Source organism: Phragmites australis, chromosome 7, assembly GCF_958298935.1.
Source record: "Phragmites australis chromosome 7, lpPhrAust1.1, whole genome shotgun sequence".
NCBI lineage: Eukaryota > Viridiplantae > Streptophyta > Magnoliopsida > Poales > Poaceae > Phragmites > Phragmites australis.
This window is the reverse complement of record NC_084927.1, coordinates 15,455,570-15,473,150: the sequence shown is the minus strand read 5'-3', so window position 1 is coordinate 15,473,150 and position 17,581 is coordinate 15,455,570. Positions and strand designations below refer to the sequence as shown.

Below are 17,581 nucleotides of genomic sequence, written 5' to 3'. Positions count from 1 at the left end.
TTTACCTGAAATTGCTATTGCACCTCAAAACATGGTGATCTAGTAAACTCGTTGTTTTCTTCTCAATTTTCTTTTAAAGAACAAAGCTTTCCTCAAAAACCAAATGAACGTTTTGACACTACCATGGGAAGGTAAGAGTTTTTGTTTCTTGGGGTATACTGTGCCCGCATTAGAATTTTCTCCAAGGACCACCCCCCATTTAGTACCATTGACACCCTAATTTTACTGAGTGTATAAAATAGAGTATATAAGATCATTACCTAGTTTCAGCCAATGCATTACTATCACACTTTTGTATATTTGGAAACTTTATTTACTATTATGCTGAATACTCATCATACAGTGCACAAGCTTATTCATCGCACAGTGGTTTTAACTTTTAAGTGCACACATAAACACACATCGGCATTTCCAACAACACGAGCACATCTGATGGACACTGAGCATCTTCTTTTGTCCACTATTTGGAACGGGGACAGTGGACACAGTTGAAGATACTGAATCGGCTACTCGGATTTCCAAGATGACAATGGAGGGGTCTCGGAATCCTTCCAAGTGTTGGCCATTTGAGGATATCGGTCACCCTGCACATCACCTGCAGCAGCGTACGACTCTAGTTCAGCCATCTCATCTGGTGTGAGCTTCACAGACAATGCTCCTACATTCTGGTTGAAATTCTCAATTTTTGTTGTGCCAGGTATGGGGCAAACGTCGCTTCCCTGATGGTGAACCCAAGCTAATGCAAGTTGTGATGGTGTGCATCCTTTTCTTGTCGCCATTGCGTTGACACGCTCAAATATCTGGGCGTTCTTGTTAAGATTCTCAGGTTGAAATCTAGGCATATGCTGCAAAAGTATGAAGTTCTCATTAAAAAGAGGCAAGTAATCGTATTTGTAACTCTTGTTCTTGGAATCGATGGATCAAGGATGAGACCATTATAACCATAAATAGATTAGCATACTCCAATCAAATTCTTTTTTCTTGGAATAGACGGATAAGACCACCATATACAGTAAATAGATGACCACAACACAGAAGGGTCTCTACCGTCAATGAAATGGCAAAAAAAGCATAACAAGGATAAGTGTACTATGTAGCGATGCATATTTAGACCATGTTTGTAATGCAGGAATTTAGTGGGGTACTTCTTCCGTATCTTTTGCGAAATACCTCCAAGTACTACAAAGTTTTAGAACCAAAGAATAATGATGAATTAACTCTACAAAATACAAGCAATATTCCATAGGTAGTAGCTGTGGGAATTCACCTTGCGGAAGTCCTGCTCTGATAGTGAGTCAACAAGTTTTGGCCCACTGGAGAAGAACCCTCGTCCTAATGGACTGTAAGCCACAATTCCAATTCCAAGTTCTCTGAAATTGTCACAGCAACAAGATAATTCAGAAAATTAAGCTTCTTAGTTTTTTACTGAACAAGTGTTGTGTTTGTCAAATACCTGCAAGTAGGAATTATATCTTCTTCCACATCTCTAGACCATAATGACCACTCCAGTTGAACTGCGGTTATAGGATGGACTGCATGAGCTCTTCTGATTGTTGATGCAGATGCTTCAGATAATCCGATGTACTTTATCTTTCCTTCTTCAACCAGATTCTTGAGTTCACCAATCTGCAACACAAAAGTAAACTCAGGAATCTGAAAAAAGAGAAGTCCATGGAACAGAAGGTGTAGTAGGAACAGAATTCATTTGCAAATGACAGTAACATGCATGGTTCAAAATGTATGAAATCATTGACCCAATTGCTGGTGTATGCAATGGTACCTCATACAAGCTCCTAAAAGTTACTGGTAACAGAAGCCATCTTCTACACTAGATCCTTTTTATCTCCACTAATATTTAGACCACTCCTTATCTATTTTTGGTTCATATATTTGTTTTTGTCCTTGCCAAATCTCACAAGATGGATCCATTATGCGTTTTTTGTTGGTCGGTAAATTAAAGATGGTTGGGATTCCTTGTTTTATACAGATTATAAAAGAGAAAGTCATCTTTGCTAATCTATCTGTAGTTTTCTGAAGTTTACTAAATAAATAGAGATGCTTCATGACTTTCGAAAGAGCAAGGAAGTCCCTAAATGCAAATGTCAATGTAAGATTTATCAATGCCAAGCATTTCTCAAGTTGACTTGGCCAATCCTGGACTCCAAATTAGCCTTTATTTTGCCTGATTCTTTTTAACAATTTCCCCAAACCTGCTTTTGATCTAATTAATTGCATGGATTCAAACTCCAGTGTCTGAAGAGACTGTCCAAATAGTGCACATCCTTACAACTACGTGAGCATAAGTTGCAGCAAGGAAAAAATCTATAAGACAAGTAAAAATCAGAGCAATGAACCCTCACTGAACTCGTACTTTTTCACTATGAGATAGTGTGATAGGCTGATAGTACAGAATGGACAGGAACAAATGGTATAATCTGGCAGCCTCACAAAAAGAGATAACCATTTTGAGACACAAACCCCTCAACAAACCAGCCTCTACCAACCGACATCACTTTCGCTTTCTAATCAGAACTTCACCCTCACTACCAACCTTCACTTGTATGCTAGCATTCACAATCCACATTTAACAAACACAGAGCAGTCCCCCAAAGGAAATGAATATAAACAGGGGGGAAATCAAGCAGTCAAAAGGGATAGCAGACACTAACCGTGACCTCGATGGGCACCCTCTTGTCGATGCGGTGCTGGTAGTAGACGTCGACGCAATCGACGCCGAGCCGCTTGAGGCTGCCCTCGCACGCCGCCCGCACGTACGCCGGGTCGCCGCGGATCTCCGGCTTGCCGTCGGCGAACAAGATGCCAAACTTGGTGGCCAGCTCCACCTTCTCCCTCACCCCGCCTTGCAGTGCCTGCTCCAAAGCATTACATCGAACACCTTCAGTGCGTAAAAGCCAAATAAACCGAGCAAAATCCTTTGCACTCAAATTCCAACTGACCTTGCCGACGAGGATCTCGTTGGTGTGGGGGCCGTACATGTCGGAGGTGTCGAGCAGGGTGACGCCAGCGGCGATGGCGTGGTGGATGAGCGCAATCATGTCGGGCTCGGGCTTTGGCGGGCCGTAGAAGGCGGACATGCCCATGCAGCCGAGGCCCTGCGCGGAGACCTCCAGCCCCTGCGAGCCCAGCTTCATGCGGGGCACAGACACCGGAGCGGCAGCCATGGCCGGCCGAGGCGAGATGCTCGCAGCTGTTCTTGGAAGCGGCCGGTCCGCAGTATGGTCTTTCCTTGGAGAGCTGTCCGAGGCTCCGAGCTATATAGAGTGTCGAGTGGGCAGTAGCATGGACGTCACCGCATACGTGAGAGTAAAAATGTAAGAGCTTACGTCACAGACGACAACATGTAAGCTTGGGCAGTGGGTCATCAACATGAGAATTTTCTTATAGATACTTTTAAATACTTCACATTTTGATCAAGATTTGATCAGACTTTTAAAATTTTAACCATCAATATTTTTAAATATTTAGTTTGAAAATATAAAAATTATAGGTGTAAATTTATCTTAAAAAATACTTTAACAATATTATATTTTTATTAGATATTATAACTATATTTTAAAAGCTATTAACGGTCAAAGTTTTAAAGTTTGATTGGATTTTAGCCAAAGCATTAAGTATTTAAAAACGGAGAGAATATATTTTTGATATTTGCAAAACTACACTTTTGTTTTAAAAAATTGCAACTCTAACCTATATTGTCCGTTAGAAAGGCGACAACTTCCAGCAGGTGACACCTTAACATGGCAGGCCAGCGTGGCGGCCGCATGACATGGCGCGGAAAATGCCGCCATCTAACGGGTGACACCTTGTCTCGCCCAATCACAGGGCTACATCTTCATATTGCTCATTGGATGGGCGAAATCTTCCTAGGGTTTGTTAGATGCTGAGTTTAGGGTTTCATCATGTTCAATTCGGTTTGCACCAGAGTTAGAATGTCCGTTCGTCGCCATTTGGTGTTTTCAAAGTATTTAAAAGTTCGTCTCCATTTGATATTTTTGAGATATTTTGATATGCGGAATTATCAAAAAAGGATGGTTGAACATGGCAATTTTAATTGGACTTACAACAGACATGATGGCATGTACGGTATACGATCATTCTAAAATATTCATGTACTGCCTATAAACTTAACATGCCTTATGAAATGATTATAACATCAACTCTACTAAGTGCAACATAGGTACTTTCCCTTCCTCACAACTTACAGTCCTACCTCAAACGACCAATGTGCCCTCTTGTCACGTCCTAAATCTGTAATCATGTAATTAAGCTTAATCATAATTCTTAAGCATTATACTTAATTTTATGTAATTTCATTTTTGAATGCTGGAGCACTTCCTTTTGAGTCAAATGAATGAAAGAAAGAAAATCACGAGAGAAAAGAATAGAATTCGTAGTTAAAATAGACTCTTTCTCTAGTACGTAGGCCTCACTGGAGTGGGCCAACCACTCTCTCCTTCTCTCCACTTGGGTAGCAGCCCACTCTCTCTCCCCCCCCCCCCTAACTACACTCCCGTGCTCCCTCTCTCCCTCAACTGGCCAAGACAAGGAGAGAAGCTCCCCCTCTCACTCCCCTCTTAAGCTCTCTCTTCTCCCTCAGACTTCTCCCTCAAGAATCGAAGCCGAAGTATGCATGTGCTATCCACACATTCCCTAGCTCATGAGCTTCCCATCCATCCAATTCATTTTCATTTTCCCAATGGATTCGAGCTGCTTTTAATGTCTTTGGTGTTCTTAGTTGAAGAACGAGGAGAACCAGCGTTCTTCCTTTTCCCCAAGCGATTTCCTCTGTTTTCTTCGTCATCCGACGAACACCAACCTCAGCAAGGATCCTTGCGTAAGTTCCCTAGACATCCATGGCAAGAATCCACTGTTTAGATGGTTTGATTTCAAATTTTGAGGTAGGGTTCTGAAGTTCTTGAATTCTTGAGCTTCGAAGCAATTTAGAGGATTCAAGTAACATTTGACATTTGAGTTAGGAATCGAGTTGCTAGGTTATTAAATTAATTCTAGTCTCTATAAACTCTCTCAAACATGTTCCCCTTTGGTGCGAGAGGCTCGCAAATCAAATCGGCAATTTTTCCCCGCCAAGAACTGCTTTCTGCAGAAATCCAAAAAGTATAGATAAAATCCGAAGGGTCCAGATAAATCCAGAGTTTCCAGAGAATTTTCTAGAGATTCCATTGTCCGGAAAGTCCAGAGAAAAATCCGGAGACTCTGAAGTTACTGTTCATGACACCTTTTCTTTTGTTCTGATAGCTTGTAAATTTCATAATTGGTTCATATGAACTCCAAAAATTATGAAATCAGTTGTGTTACCTCATACGAGTATGAACTATATGTTAAAATACTAGAACTCAAGGAAATACTTTTGATAATTAATTAATTAATTAAATGCATTTTGTCTTGATTAGATCACAGTTAACTAATAACATGTCCTAAAATTATGAAACATCTTGGACAATTCATGTTATGATTAGTGTTGTCAAGAAAATATGTTTTCTTGCATTATAAGCATAGTTTATGGCATTTCATCATATGCATATTATGGCATACTTTGTTATACTTCATTCATGCCCATCATTGCATGCATTCTTGTTTAGTGATTGAAGAATCGGCGCGTGACCCGTCCATGGTTGAAGGCGACGCCAATCTCTTGGAATTTTGCGAGTGTTGCGTGGGTAGCATTAGGCGGTCACCCGAGCAGCAAGGCAAACATCTAAGCATACTTCTCCCATTAATTTGGATCATATATGTCATATATGATAAATTACGCTTTATGTATATTATGTATGAGTTTGAGTCGATGTCGGATTTATGATGGGTAGAACCTATGTTGATGCACTAATTTTTCGGTCTTGAATAATTGTTGATCCTTATCCTTGTAGTTTGGGTTTAATATTGTGTTATCTAACTTAAAATATCATTCGTAATGCTTAGCTAGTGTTTAGGTCCTCGGTAGAAATCGAGCGGTGAAATGTTTCATCGTTTGCGAACATAGGCTTTAATTACTTGCACAATGATCATAATGATGGGTTGATAGTGTTGGTTGGATGAGTGGTGAAGATGAGACGAGATGTGGGTGGTGTTAAGTGTTCTTGTCCTTTCCAGATGTGGAGTTTCCCTGGGTAAGTCGGGAGAGGGACCCGGACACCGTAGACCACTTGAATTATTTAAGCATCGATCATTGTTGTAGTTAACTTTAGCACTTTCCGTGCTTACTATATGTCGCATATGGGAATGATAAGCTGATTAGCTTTGTAAATGTGGCTTTTTGGCGTCTGGGTCAATGGTGTTGGGCATGAGGCCGGTTAGGGTATCAATTTTGCTCTAGGAATAGTTCTAGATGACCCCTGCACCTATCGGTGCATGATGAAATAGTTAGGGCTTATTAGAAAATATTGACATGAGTACCTTCTTGTATAGACCTGTGGGGTCATGCAAGTCATATGGTCCTCAAGTCGTGTAGGTAAAGGAGTACCCCGTGCAGGGTGTAAAAATATTTTCCAATGCCACGTTCTCAGTCATGAGCATGCTTGTAGAGTTACGAATGTGGATTGAGGTGGTTGATGGATTGAGATGATGCTTTACTGATATTATTCTTATGGTTCAGTTTTTGTATATGTTCAGTTGAGGCTTATGGGTTAGATGTCGTGTTGGTCAAGTATAGATGCTCACACATGAGAGTGATCAATGTCTTGTCCTTCCTCTTCACCATGCTATTTTGTTGAGGGGTGTAGGTTGATGAAAAGACATACTTGATGCCTCTATCATCACAATATTCTTCAACTTGTGTGTTTTGAACTCTGTCCCGCTATCACTCCGAATCTTCACAAGTGTGGCCTCAAATTCATTTGAGCCCTCTTTACGAACTTTTTCAAGATCCCAACATTTTTGCTCTTGTCATCTAAAAAGAAAGTACAAGTATATATCGTATAATCATCAATAATAAAAAGGAAATATAGATTACCAACAAGACTTTTGTAGGTAGTTGGTTTGAAGAGATCCATATGTAGAAGCTCTAGAGGTCTTGATATAGACATCATGGGCTTGTATGAATGGGAGCTTGCAACTTGCTTCCCCACTTGGCAAGCACTACACAATTTGTCCTTCTCAAATGCAACATCTTTCAAGCAAACCATCAATCCATTCTTGAACATCTTCTTGAGTTGGCTCATTACAATGTGTGTAAGTCGATGATGCTAAAGCCAACCCATTGAAGTCTTGGTGAAGAGGCATATTGTCAAGCTAGATTCATTAGAGAAAAAATCCACAAGATATATATGTCCATGTCTAAAGCCTTTAAAGATTAGATCCTTATGATTCTTGCTACTTATAACAATATCAACATCACTAAATAAGCATGTGAAGCCTAAATCACATAGTTGAACCACGAAAAGCAAATTAAAACTAGGAGACTTTATTGAAAGAACATTAGAGATAGAAAGATCATTAGAGATTGTCACCTTACCCAAACCTACCACATCTGCCTTAGAATTATCACCAAAGGTGATTTTTTTATGATCGCCCACTTCATCTTCTAGTGGGATGAATATCTTTACATTGCCGCTCATATGTTGTGAACATCCACTATCAAGCACCCAATGCTTGCCACCGACTTTGTAGTTCTCTTGTACATAAGAGATCAAGCTTGTTGTTTAGGTACCTAAACAAGTTTGGTACCCTTGACATGAAATACAGGAGCTTTAGGAACCTAAAGTTGCCTAGTAAGCTTGCCATTAGCTTGAGTTCTAATGAATTTAGCCATAATTTTACCATAATTAAGCTTATGTAATAAGAAATGATTGTCATTGAAAGTGGACTTGTAGTTAGAAGGCAATGTAGGGAGAGGTTGAGTAGGAATTGGACACTCACTTGTGTGGTGGCCGATGACTTCACAATGTTGATAATATGAACCAACTTCCTTGATGAAGCAACTCTTGATTTTCGATGACTTGGTGATCTTCTCCACCGGGTTGGGGAAGCACCCAAGGCTTCTGTTATTGTAGTATATTGCATTCTTCATGAGGATTCTTGTGCTTGTACTCCTCTTTAGTCAACCACGTCACACATAAATTGAGATTTGCATTCTTTTATTTGAGCTCTTACTCCCTTGCATGGTTAATCTTAAAAAATAATATAGTTTCACATGAAGAGAAGGAAGGAACATCAAGAAGATCATCAAAAAAGTACATGCATTGATCTTAACAATATTAATTATAGACAATTCATTAATACGACGATCAATAGCATCATAAGCTAGCTCAAGTTCTTGATATTTGTATTTCAAGTCTACACACTCAAGTTTTATCTTCTTGTTGCTCTCTTCAAGAGACTTACTAGATGCAACTATTTCATCATGTTTTTTTAAGCATATTGTTGTATTTAGCAAGTAACTCATCATGACTAGAGCTAAGCTTAGCATTAACATTTTCAAGAGACTTGATTTTAGCTTTTTGCTTCTTTATGATAATAACATAGTCATTCATAAGCTTAGATAGATTATTAGGGGAAAGACCATCATCATCACTACTACTATCATTTTTCTCGCTACTCACCTTGTTGTTACCTTTTTCCATGAGGCACATCAGCAATGGAGGAAGCGGTGGATCATCATTGGTGATGGCAAGGCCCGTGAAGTTGTTGTCTTCATCATCGCTTGAATTATCACTTGGGCACTAGCCGAAGACCCATTCACCAATAATATAAGCCTTACGGCCTCCACCCTTCTTGTTGAAGAGCTTCTTCTTCTTCTTCTTGTCTTGACCCTTCTTCTTATGCTTGTCCTCATCATCACTTGTATCATTTGATTTGCTCTAGTTCTTGTTTCTCTTGTCAGGATGAGGGCAATAATATGACATGTGCTCATAGTCACCACAATTGTAGCACTTCTTCTTGTCTCCGCCACTGGACTTGTTAAATTTCTTTGAGCGAAATTTGTTCTTCTTGGGACCATAGTTGTAGCCCTTCTTGCCTAACTTAGATATCATCCTTGTGGTTCTTCTCATGAGGAGGGCAAGCTCGGTGTCAAAATTGCATCATCATCATCATTTTTATCACTTTCACTTGATGATGGAAGCTTCATCTTCTTCTTCTTCTTCTTCTTCTTTAGGTCAACAATCTTGGTCTTGAGAGTAAGATTCTTCTTGATGAAGACACTTCACCTTGATCTCTAAACAAGAACATCTCATGAGCACAAATCTTTCTAACGGCATCGGTGACGGTCATGTCATTGATGTCCCTTTCATGAAGAAGAGAGATGACGATGTTCTATTATGGCTTGGGAAGCACCATCAAGATCTTGCAAATAATGTCTCTTGCAATTGAGTAAGTTCAAGAGAATTGATTTTCTCAATAAGTATATTCATGTGAGAATACATATCATTGCATAACTCACTGTGAAACATCTTAAATTGATTAAGATTATTCATTCACACATGATATCTTTCCTCTCGCTCATGAGTTTCCTTGTCCTTCCGACCCTCTCGTTCCATCTGTTCAATTAAACTAGGGATGGTTCTCCCTCGTCTGCCTCACTAGTTGGTTCCATCGAATCGGCCAAGGACTTCATAACATTCGGTTCTTCAACCTCGTCTACCACCATTTCCTCGCCCTCCTTCACATCACTTCCACCTTGCGACTCCCCAACCCCCTCCTAGTACCTCTATTTCACTAGCAACATAGGTGGCCAACCTCTCTCCGTTATCCACTCTATGTACCTCCTCCAAACTGAGGTTTTAGTTAGCTAGAACACATCCTAGTAAACACTTTCAATTCCATGGTCCACTACAACACTAACCTTAGCTCTTGTTGCTCAGGATCTATTTTGAAACCATGTATTAACCAGTCATACAATACTACAAAAGTCTTTTCCATTGGTCTAGCTATACCCTGGTCCACTGAGTCAAACCTTGACAGATATACCCCTTGTGGACCATAAACAATGTCCCATTCCCCATAAAAAAAATCTTGAAATATCACTTATCTGACATACCTGCCCATGTTGGAAAAAACCTATACTATTATTTTGGCTTACAACAACTATATATACTAGAGCTACAACAACAAAATATAATAAAACTAGCTAATGTTACTAAACACCTATGTCTAACAGTTGAGCTAAAAAACAAGATCCAATAGCAGTGCAACTATCCCTAAAAAATCTAGGTCTAACAATTACTCTACGTTGCTATAGAAACATTGATATAATAATATTAAAACTATCCCTAAAATAACTATGTTTAATAGTTATAATTATCCCTAAAAAACCTAGGTCTAATATTACTAAATCCTAGATCTGATGGCTAATCTATGTTAAAAACTATATCTAATGGCTAACCAAGACTCAAGTTCTCCCTTATAATTGTTACTTCTCCATCTTCAAATTAGCAGGCATCAAACTAATCACAAAGCTTCTCTTGGGGCTCCCACAAGATCTCCAAGAGCTCACCAAGACACCTCTAATCATCAAAACCGGTTAGGTGTTGCCAACCACCAAGAGTAACAAACTAATAGCTTTACTTAATTAAGATCAAACCTAAACTATAGCTAGATGCACACTTGCTACTCTCTATGCACCAATGATGTCCTTAATCTTTAATTAAGAACTTAACAAATCACTCTAGTGAACTCTTTTGCTTCTTGATGACATACATAGTGTATAAGCTCTTCTGGGTTCGCAAGGGATAGAAGTGAGATGAAGTGAGGGGGTATTTAGAGACTAGAGGTCCAAATCTAGCCATTGCCAACCACCCATGATTTTTGTGAACATCAGATTATCCGTTGTACATCTTCTCACACACACCAAACTGTCCGGTGTGTACCTTTTTCAAATGGTTGGCCGCTACCAGCGATCATTAGCCGTTACTGCTGAAAAATGCTCCAGCATTTTCTTTTCACTCATTGGACTATCCGGTGAGTAACATCTCCACTGGGCCGAAAGAAAAACTTTTGGAAAATGCTCTAATGATGCATATCAAGAGATCACCGGACCATCCGGTGTATTCAACTCTATTTTATGAGAATCCATCCAGTGTGAACTGGGCACTAACACCGGACCATCCAGTGTAGACATCAACTTTATTTCTTAGTAAAAAAACACTACGGTGCATATTCTTTGTTGATCACCGAACCATCCGGTGAGAATAAATTTTCTCTGAGCTCATCCAATTCAAACTTTCTTGAGCTCTAACTTCTCAACATCTCATCCATGGAATTCTCTAGGTTACCTAGTGCTAGAATTTCACAAGTGTACATCTAACCAAGTCTAGACTCAACTAGATCAAGCTATTACTATTAACTCATCTTTATAGTACGATCAAAAGACTGAAAAAAGAGATATATACTACTCTAAGTATCTTTCATCTCCTTATGACACTTAGAACTAGAAGATCCTTAATCTTGATGCTCATATCCTTTGATTGTCCATAGAATCGATTTTAAGGACCAAGAAAACCGAATCATCATTGTAAACTAAATTTTTGATAACCTTCGAAACAAACTTATTAGTCACAATAATACTGTTGTCATTAATCACCGAAACACATACCACTTACCTAAAGACCTAGATGCTACAGTATATGAGAAGTAGTGGGCTGATTGGGCCAGCCCAACATCTCATCTCCGGTTGTTTCATTCGTTACTTGTACTTTTTTTGGTTATTGAATTTGGGTCTTCATGTACATGTGGTTATTTTCTCTATGGTGGCAGGACCCTACACCTACATTACTACAAGAGGTATGTGTTATCTCCTATATATTTGCATTATTGTCTTTGATTCGTGAATCTCATCTCGGATTCAAAGAATTAAGAAGATATACCTCTCAGCGAACCCTACTTTTACAAGATGGAGCAAATGGCGAACTGTCAATCAAAATCCCGAATCCAGTGAACCTTGAATCTGGTAACCATGAACCGTACCTTGAGGTTCTATTGAATCTAATTGAGTAATTGGGATAAGCTCTAACATTGTTGCAAGTTGATCTTTCAAAATATTATTGCAAGTTGCTATGTGCAATCTCTTCTAGCACATGGAAAACGCTGATGTCAACCTTCCACTGCGAACCTCCCGACACTGTACGCATCTTAACCTCATTTTGTGATGGAATTAAGTTAAGGAAAACATTTACAGGAGCATGTTCTGAAAAAAGATTTTACATATAATATGTAACAATGGTACTCACTCTGATCGAGCGTTGAACATGAACCAGGAGAGAAAACAGCCTATGTGCCACCCAGACGGAACCGCCGTAACCCTATTTATATTTGTAAAGCAAACCACAAATTCCCTCTCGAAAATGAAACTACAAATACAAAGAAAAACATATATCTGTATTTTGTTCACAAAATTATAGGAACATTTTTTTGGGGACTCATAGGTTTAAAGATAAGGGAGAAGTTCCCCCCATTGAGAGTTTTGCAACGCTTGCTGCACTGGGCACGAGCTGTGGTGACTTGGAGTATTGCAAGTGAATTGGCACTGCAGTCAAGGTACTGTCTGATGGGCCTTTTGTGGCCAGCTTATGCGCTATCTTGTTGATGCTTCTTCCTATTTTGATCACGTCGTGACATCGAGCCGAGTTGGTCGAGAGAATTGCTGCAATGAGAGGCCGTAGTCTCCAATGTTCTGGTTTGGCCATGGGGTGTTGAGCTTGTAGCGTCGTGGCAATGGTCTGCTTGTAGCGTCGCCGCCGTTGAGAGCCTGGACCGCCATGGCGGCCAGTTGCAAACAGCATTTGTTTCTGCATCCAAGGCCTGGGCTTTGATGAGTATGGCAGAATGTCCTGAGCTGGGGTAGTGAATGAAGAAGACTCCTAGGCCCGTGGAACTGGTCCCAAAACCTGATATTTTGGTGGTATGGATGCATCTATTGGTGACTCACGAAGGCCATCATTCTCTTAATCGCCTGTCGATACAAGCGTAATTGGTGGAGTACGTATAACTAGAGATGAGGCAACCATTCGATCGAGATTATCTTGGTTCCTACAGCTTTTGGAAAACATTTGTCATTTGTACGTTAGCAGCTATGGAATAAGATGCCCTCTTCCTTAACTATAAATAAGGCTCTAGACTCTCCAAAGTTCCCCGGTCCTCCAAAGTGCATGTATGCACATGGCTTCAACCAATAAGTTTATATGCTCGCTTCATGTTCCGGCCTTGATTTACCTGAAATTGCTATTGCACCTCAAAACATGGTGATCTAGTAAACTCGTTGTTTTCTTCTCAGTTTTCTTTTAAAGAACAAAGCTTTCCTCAAAACCAAATGAACGCTTTGACACTACCATGGGAAGGTAAGAGATTTTGTTTCTTGGGGTATACTGTGCCCGCATTAGAATTTTCTCCAAGGACCACCCCCCATTTAGTACCATTGACACCCTAATTTTACTGTGTATAAAATAGAGTATATAAGATCATTACCTAGTTTCAGCCAATGCATTACTATCACACTTTTGTATATTTGGAAACTTTATTTACTATTATGCTGAATACTCATCATACAGTGCACAAGCTTATTCATCGCACAGTGGTTTTAACTTTTAAGCGCACACATAAACAACGAGGCATATAATTCACGCTAACACACATCGTCATTTCCAACAACACGAGCATATCTGATGGACACTGAGCATCTTCTTTTGTCCACTATTTGGAACGGGGACAGTGGACACAGTTGAAGATACTGAATCGGCTACTCGGATTTCCAAGATGACAATGGAGGGGTCTCGGAATCCTTCCAAGTGTTGGCCATTTGAGGATATCGGTCACCCTGCACATCACCTGCAGCAGCGTACGACTCTAGTTCAGCCATCTCATCTGGTGTGAGCTTCACAGACAATGCTCCTACATTCTGGTTGAAATTCTCAATTTTTGTTGTGCCAGGTATGGGGCAAACGTCGCTTCCCTGATGGTGAACCCAAGCTAATGCAAGTTGTGATGGTGTGCATCCTTTTCTTGTCGCCATTGCGTTGACACGCTCAAATATCTGGGCGTTCTTGTTAAGATTCTCAGGTTGAAATCTAGGCATATGCTGCAAAAGTATGAAGTTCTCATTAAAAAGAGGCAAGTAATCGTATTTGTAACTCTTGTTCTTGGAATCGATGGATCAAGGATGAGACCATTATAACCATAAATAGATTAGCATACTCCAATCAAATTCTTTTTTCTTGGAATAGACGGATAAGACCACCATATACAGTAAATAGATGACCACAACACAGAAGGGTCTCTACCGTCAATGAAATGGCAAAAAAAGCATAACAAGGATAAGTGTACTATGTAGCGATGCATATTTAGACCATGTTTGTAATGCAGGAATTTAGTGGGGTACTTCTTCCGTATCTTTTGCGAAATACCTCCAAGTACTACAAAGTTTTAGAACCAAAGAATAATGATGAATTAACTCTACAAAATACAAGCAATATTCCATAGGTAGTAGCTGTGGGAATTCACCTTGCGGAAGTCCTGCTCTGATAGTGAGTCAACAAGTTTTGGCCCACTGGAGAAGAACCCTCGTCCTAATGGACTGTAAGCCACAATTCCAATTCCAAGTTCTCTGAAATTGTCACAGCAACAAGATAATTCAGAAAATTAAGCTTCTTAGTTTTTTACTGAACAAGTGTTGTGTTTGTCAAATACCTGCAAGTAGGAATTATATCTTCTTCCACATCTCTAGACCATAATGACCACTCCAGTTGAACTGCGGTTATAGGATGGACTGCATGAGCTCTTCTGATTGTTGATGCAGATGCTTCAGATAATCCGATGTACTTTATCTTTCCTTCTTCAACCAGATTCTTGAGTTCACCAATCTGCAACACAAAAGTAAACTCAGGAATCTGAAAAAAGAGAAGTCCATGGAACAGAAGGTGTAGTAGGAACAGAATTCATTTGCAAATGACAGTAACATGCATGGTTCAAAATGTATGAAATCATTGACCCAATTGCTGGTGTATGCAATGGTACCTCATACAAGCTCCTAAAAGTTACTGGTAACAGAAGCCATCTTCTACACTAGATCCTTTTTATCTCCACTAATATTTAGACCACTCCTTATCTATTTTTGGTTCATATATTTGTTTTTGTCCTTGCCAAATCTCACAAGATGGATCCATTATGCGTTTTTTGTTGGTCGGTAAATTAAAGATGGTTGGGATTCCTTGTTTTATACAGATTATAAAAGAGAAAGTCATCTTTGCTAATCTATCTGTAGTTTTCTGAAGTTTACTAAATAAATAGAGATGCTTCATGACTTTCGAAAGAGCAAGGAAGTCCCTAAATGCAAATGTCAATGTAAGATTTATCAATGCCAAGCATTTCTCAAGTTGACTTGGCCAATCCTGGACTCCAAATTAGCCTTTATTTTGCCTGATTCTTTTTAACAATTTCCCCAAACCTGCTTTTGATCTAATTAATTGCATGGATTCAAACTCCAGTGTCTGAAGAGACTGTCCAAATAGTGCACATCCTTACAACTACGTGAGCATAAGTTGCAGCAAGGAAAAAATCTATAAGACAAGTAAAAATCAGAGCAATGAACCCTCACTGAACTCGTACTTTTTCACTATGAGATAGTGTGATAGGCTGATAGTACAGAATGGACAGGAACAAATGGTATAATCTGGCAGCCTCACAAAAAGAGATAACCATTTTGAGACACAAACCCCTCAACAAACCAGCCTCTACCAACCGACATCACTTTCGCTTTCTAATCAGAACTTCACCCTCACTACCAACCTTCACTTGTATGCTAGCATTCACAATCCACATTTAACAAACACAGAGCAGTCCCCCAAAGGAAATGAATATAAACAGGGGGGAAATCAAGCAGTCAAAAGGGATAGCAGACACTAACCGTGACCTCGATGGGCACCCTCTTGTCGATGCGGTGCTGGTAGTAGACGTCGACGCAATCGACGCCGAGCCGCTTGAGGCTGCCCTCGCACGCCGCCCGCACGTACGCCGGGTCGCCGCGGATCTCCGGCTTGCCGTCGGCGAACAAGATGCCAAACTTGGTGGCCAGCTCCACCTTCTCCCTCACCCCGCCTTGCAGTGCCTGCTCCAAAGCATTACATCGAACACCTTCAGTGCGTAAAAGCCAAATAAACCGAGCAAAATCCTTTGCACTCAAATTCCAACTGACCTTGCCGACGAGGATCTCGTTGGTGTGGGGGCCGTACATGTCGGAGGTGTCGAGCAGGGTGACGCCAGCGGCGATGGCGTGGTGGATGAGCGCAATCATGTCGGGCTCGGGCTTTGGCGGGCCGTAGAAGGCGGACATGCCCATGCAGCCGAGGCCCTGCGCGGAGACCTCCAGCCCCTGCGAGCCCAGCTTCATGCGGGGCACAGACACCGGAGCGGCAAACATGGCCGGCCGAGGCGAGATGCTCGCAGCTGTTCTTGGAAGCGGCCGGTCCGCAGTATGGTCTTTCCTTGGAGAGCTGTCCGAGGCTCCGAGCTATATAGAGTGTCGAGTGGGCAGTAGCATGGACGTCACCGCATACGTGAGAGTAAAAATGTAAGAGCTTACGTCACAGACGACAACATGTAAGCTTGGGCAGTGGGTCATCAACATGAGAATTTTCTTATAGATACTTTTAAATACTTCACATTTTGATCAAGATTTGATCAGACTTTTAAAATTTTAACCATCAATATTTTTAAATATTTAGTTTGAAAATATAAAAATTATAGGTGTAAATTTATCTTAAAAAATACTTTAACAATATTATATTTTTATTAGATATTATAACTATATTTTAAAAGCTATTAACGGTCAAAGTTTTAAAGTTTGATTGGATTTTAGCCAAAGCATTAAGTATTTAAAAACGGAGAGAATATATTTTTGATATTTGCAAAACTACACTTTTGTTTTAAAAAATTGCAACTCTAACCTATATTGTCCGTTAGAAAGGCGACAACTTCCAGCAGGTGACACCTTAACATGGCAGGCCAGCGTGGCGGCCGCATGACATGGCGCGGAAAATGCCGCCATCTAACGGGTGACACCTTGTCTCGCCCAATCACAGGGCTACATCTTCATATTGCTCATTGGATGGGCGAAATCTTCCTAGGGTTTGTTAGATGCTGAGTTTAGGGTTTCATCATGTTCAATTCGGTTTGCACCAGAGTTAGAATGTCCGTTCGTCGCCATTTGGTGTTTTCAAAGTATTTAAAAGTTCGTCTCCATTTGATATTTTTGAGATATTTTGATATGCGGAATTATCAAAAAAGGATGGTTGAACATGGCAATTTTAATTGGACTTACAACAGACATGATGGCATGTACGGTATACGATCATTCTAAAATATTCATGTACTGCCTATAAACTTAACATGCCTTATGAAATGATTATAACATCAACTCTACTAAGTGCAACATAGGTACTTTCCCTTCCTCACAACTTACAGTCCTACCTCAAACGACCAATGTGCCCTCTTGTCACGTCCTAAATCTGTAATCATGTAATTAAGCTTAATCATAATTCTTAAGCATTATACTTAATTTTATGTAATTTCATTTTTGAATGCTGGAGCACTTCCTTTTGAGTCAAATGAATGAAAGAAA

At 40.1% G+C, this 17,581-nt stretch overlaps 2 protein-coding genes across 2 annotated transcripts; both read right to left on the bottom strand.

The window, feature by feature from the left end:
* Nucleotides 1-318: 318 nt before the first annotated feature.
* Nucleotides 319-3,286, bottom strand: LOC133924024 (probable aldo-keto reductase 2). Its single transcript, XM_062369379.1, has 5 exons — nt 2,958-3,286; nt 2,670-2,870; nt 1,454-1,626; nt 1,268-1,370; nt 319-845 (listed from the first exon to the last, which is right to left on the bottom strand). Exons 1-5 carry the CDS (start codon nt 3,180-3,182, stop codon nt 507-509), a joined length of 1,041 nt encoding a protein of 346 aa, XP_062225363.1. The 5' UTR covers nt 3,183-3,286; the 3' UTR covers nt 319-506.
* A 10,178-nt stretch (nt 3,287-13,464) lies between these two features.
* LOC133924022 (probable aldo-keto reductase 2) lies at nt 13,465-16,397 on the bottom strand. Its single transcript, XM_062369376.1, has 5 exons — nt 16,157-16,397; nt 15,869-16,069; nt 14,653-14,825; nt 14,467-14,569; nt 13,465-14,044 (listed from the first exon to the last, which is right to left on the bottom strand). The coding sequence occupies exons 1-5, from the start codon at nt 16,379-16,381 to the stop codon at nt 13,706-13,708; spliced, it is 1,041 nt and encodes a 346-aa protein (XP_062225360.1). The 5' UTR covers nt 16,382-16,397; the 3' UTR covers nt 13,465-13,705.
* Nucleotides 16,398-17,581: the final 1,184 nt, after the last annotated feature.

Excerpts from the sequence above, each read along its gene's own strand:
- LOC133924024 (XM_062369379.1), bottom strand. The coding sequence starts at position 3,182 with ATGGCTGCCGCTCCGGTGTCTGTGCCCCGCATGAAGCTGGGCTCGCAG. Across the intron at positions 2,871-2,957 it reads ACGAGATCCTCGTCGGCAAG|GCACTGCAAGGCGGGGTGAG; the intron begins GTCAGTTGGAAT and ends GCTTTGGAGCAG. Across the intron at positions 1,371-1,453 it reads GATATAATTCCTACTTGCAG|AGAACTTGGAATTGGAATTG; the intron begins GTATTTGACAAA and ends TGACAATTTCAG.
- LOC133924022 (XM_062369376.1), bottom strand. The coding sequence starts at position 16,381 with ATGTTTGCCGCTCCGGTGTCTGTGCCCCGCATGAAGCTGGGCTCGCAG. Across the intron at positions 16,070-16,156 it reads ACGAGATCCTCGTCGGCAAG|GCACTGCAAGGCGGGGTGAG; the intron begins GTCAGTTGGAAT and ends GCTTTGGAGCAG. Across the intron at positions 14,045-14,466 it reads CAGAGCAGGACTTCCGCAAG|CATATGCCTAGATTTCAACC; the intron begins GTGAATTCCCAC and ends ATACTTTTGCAG.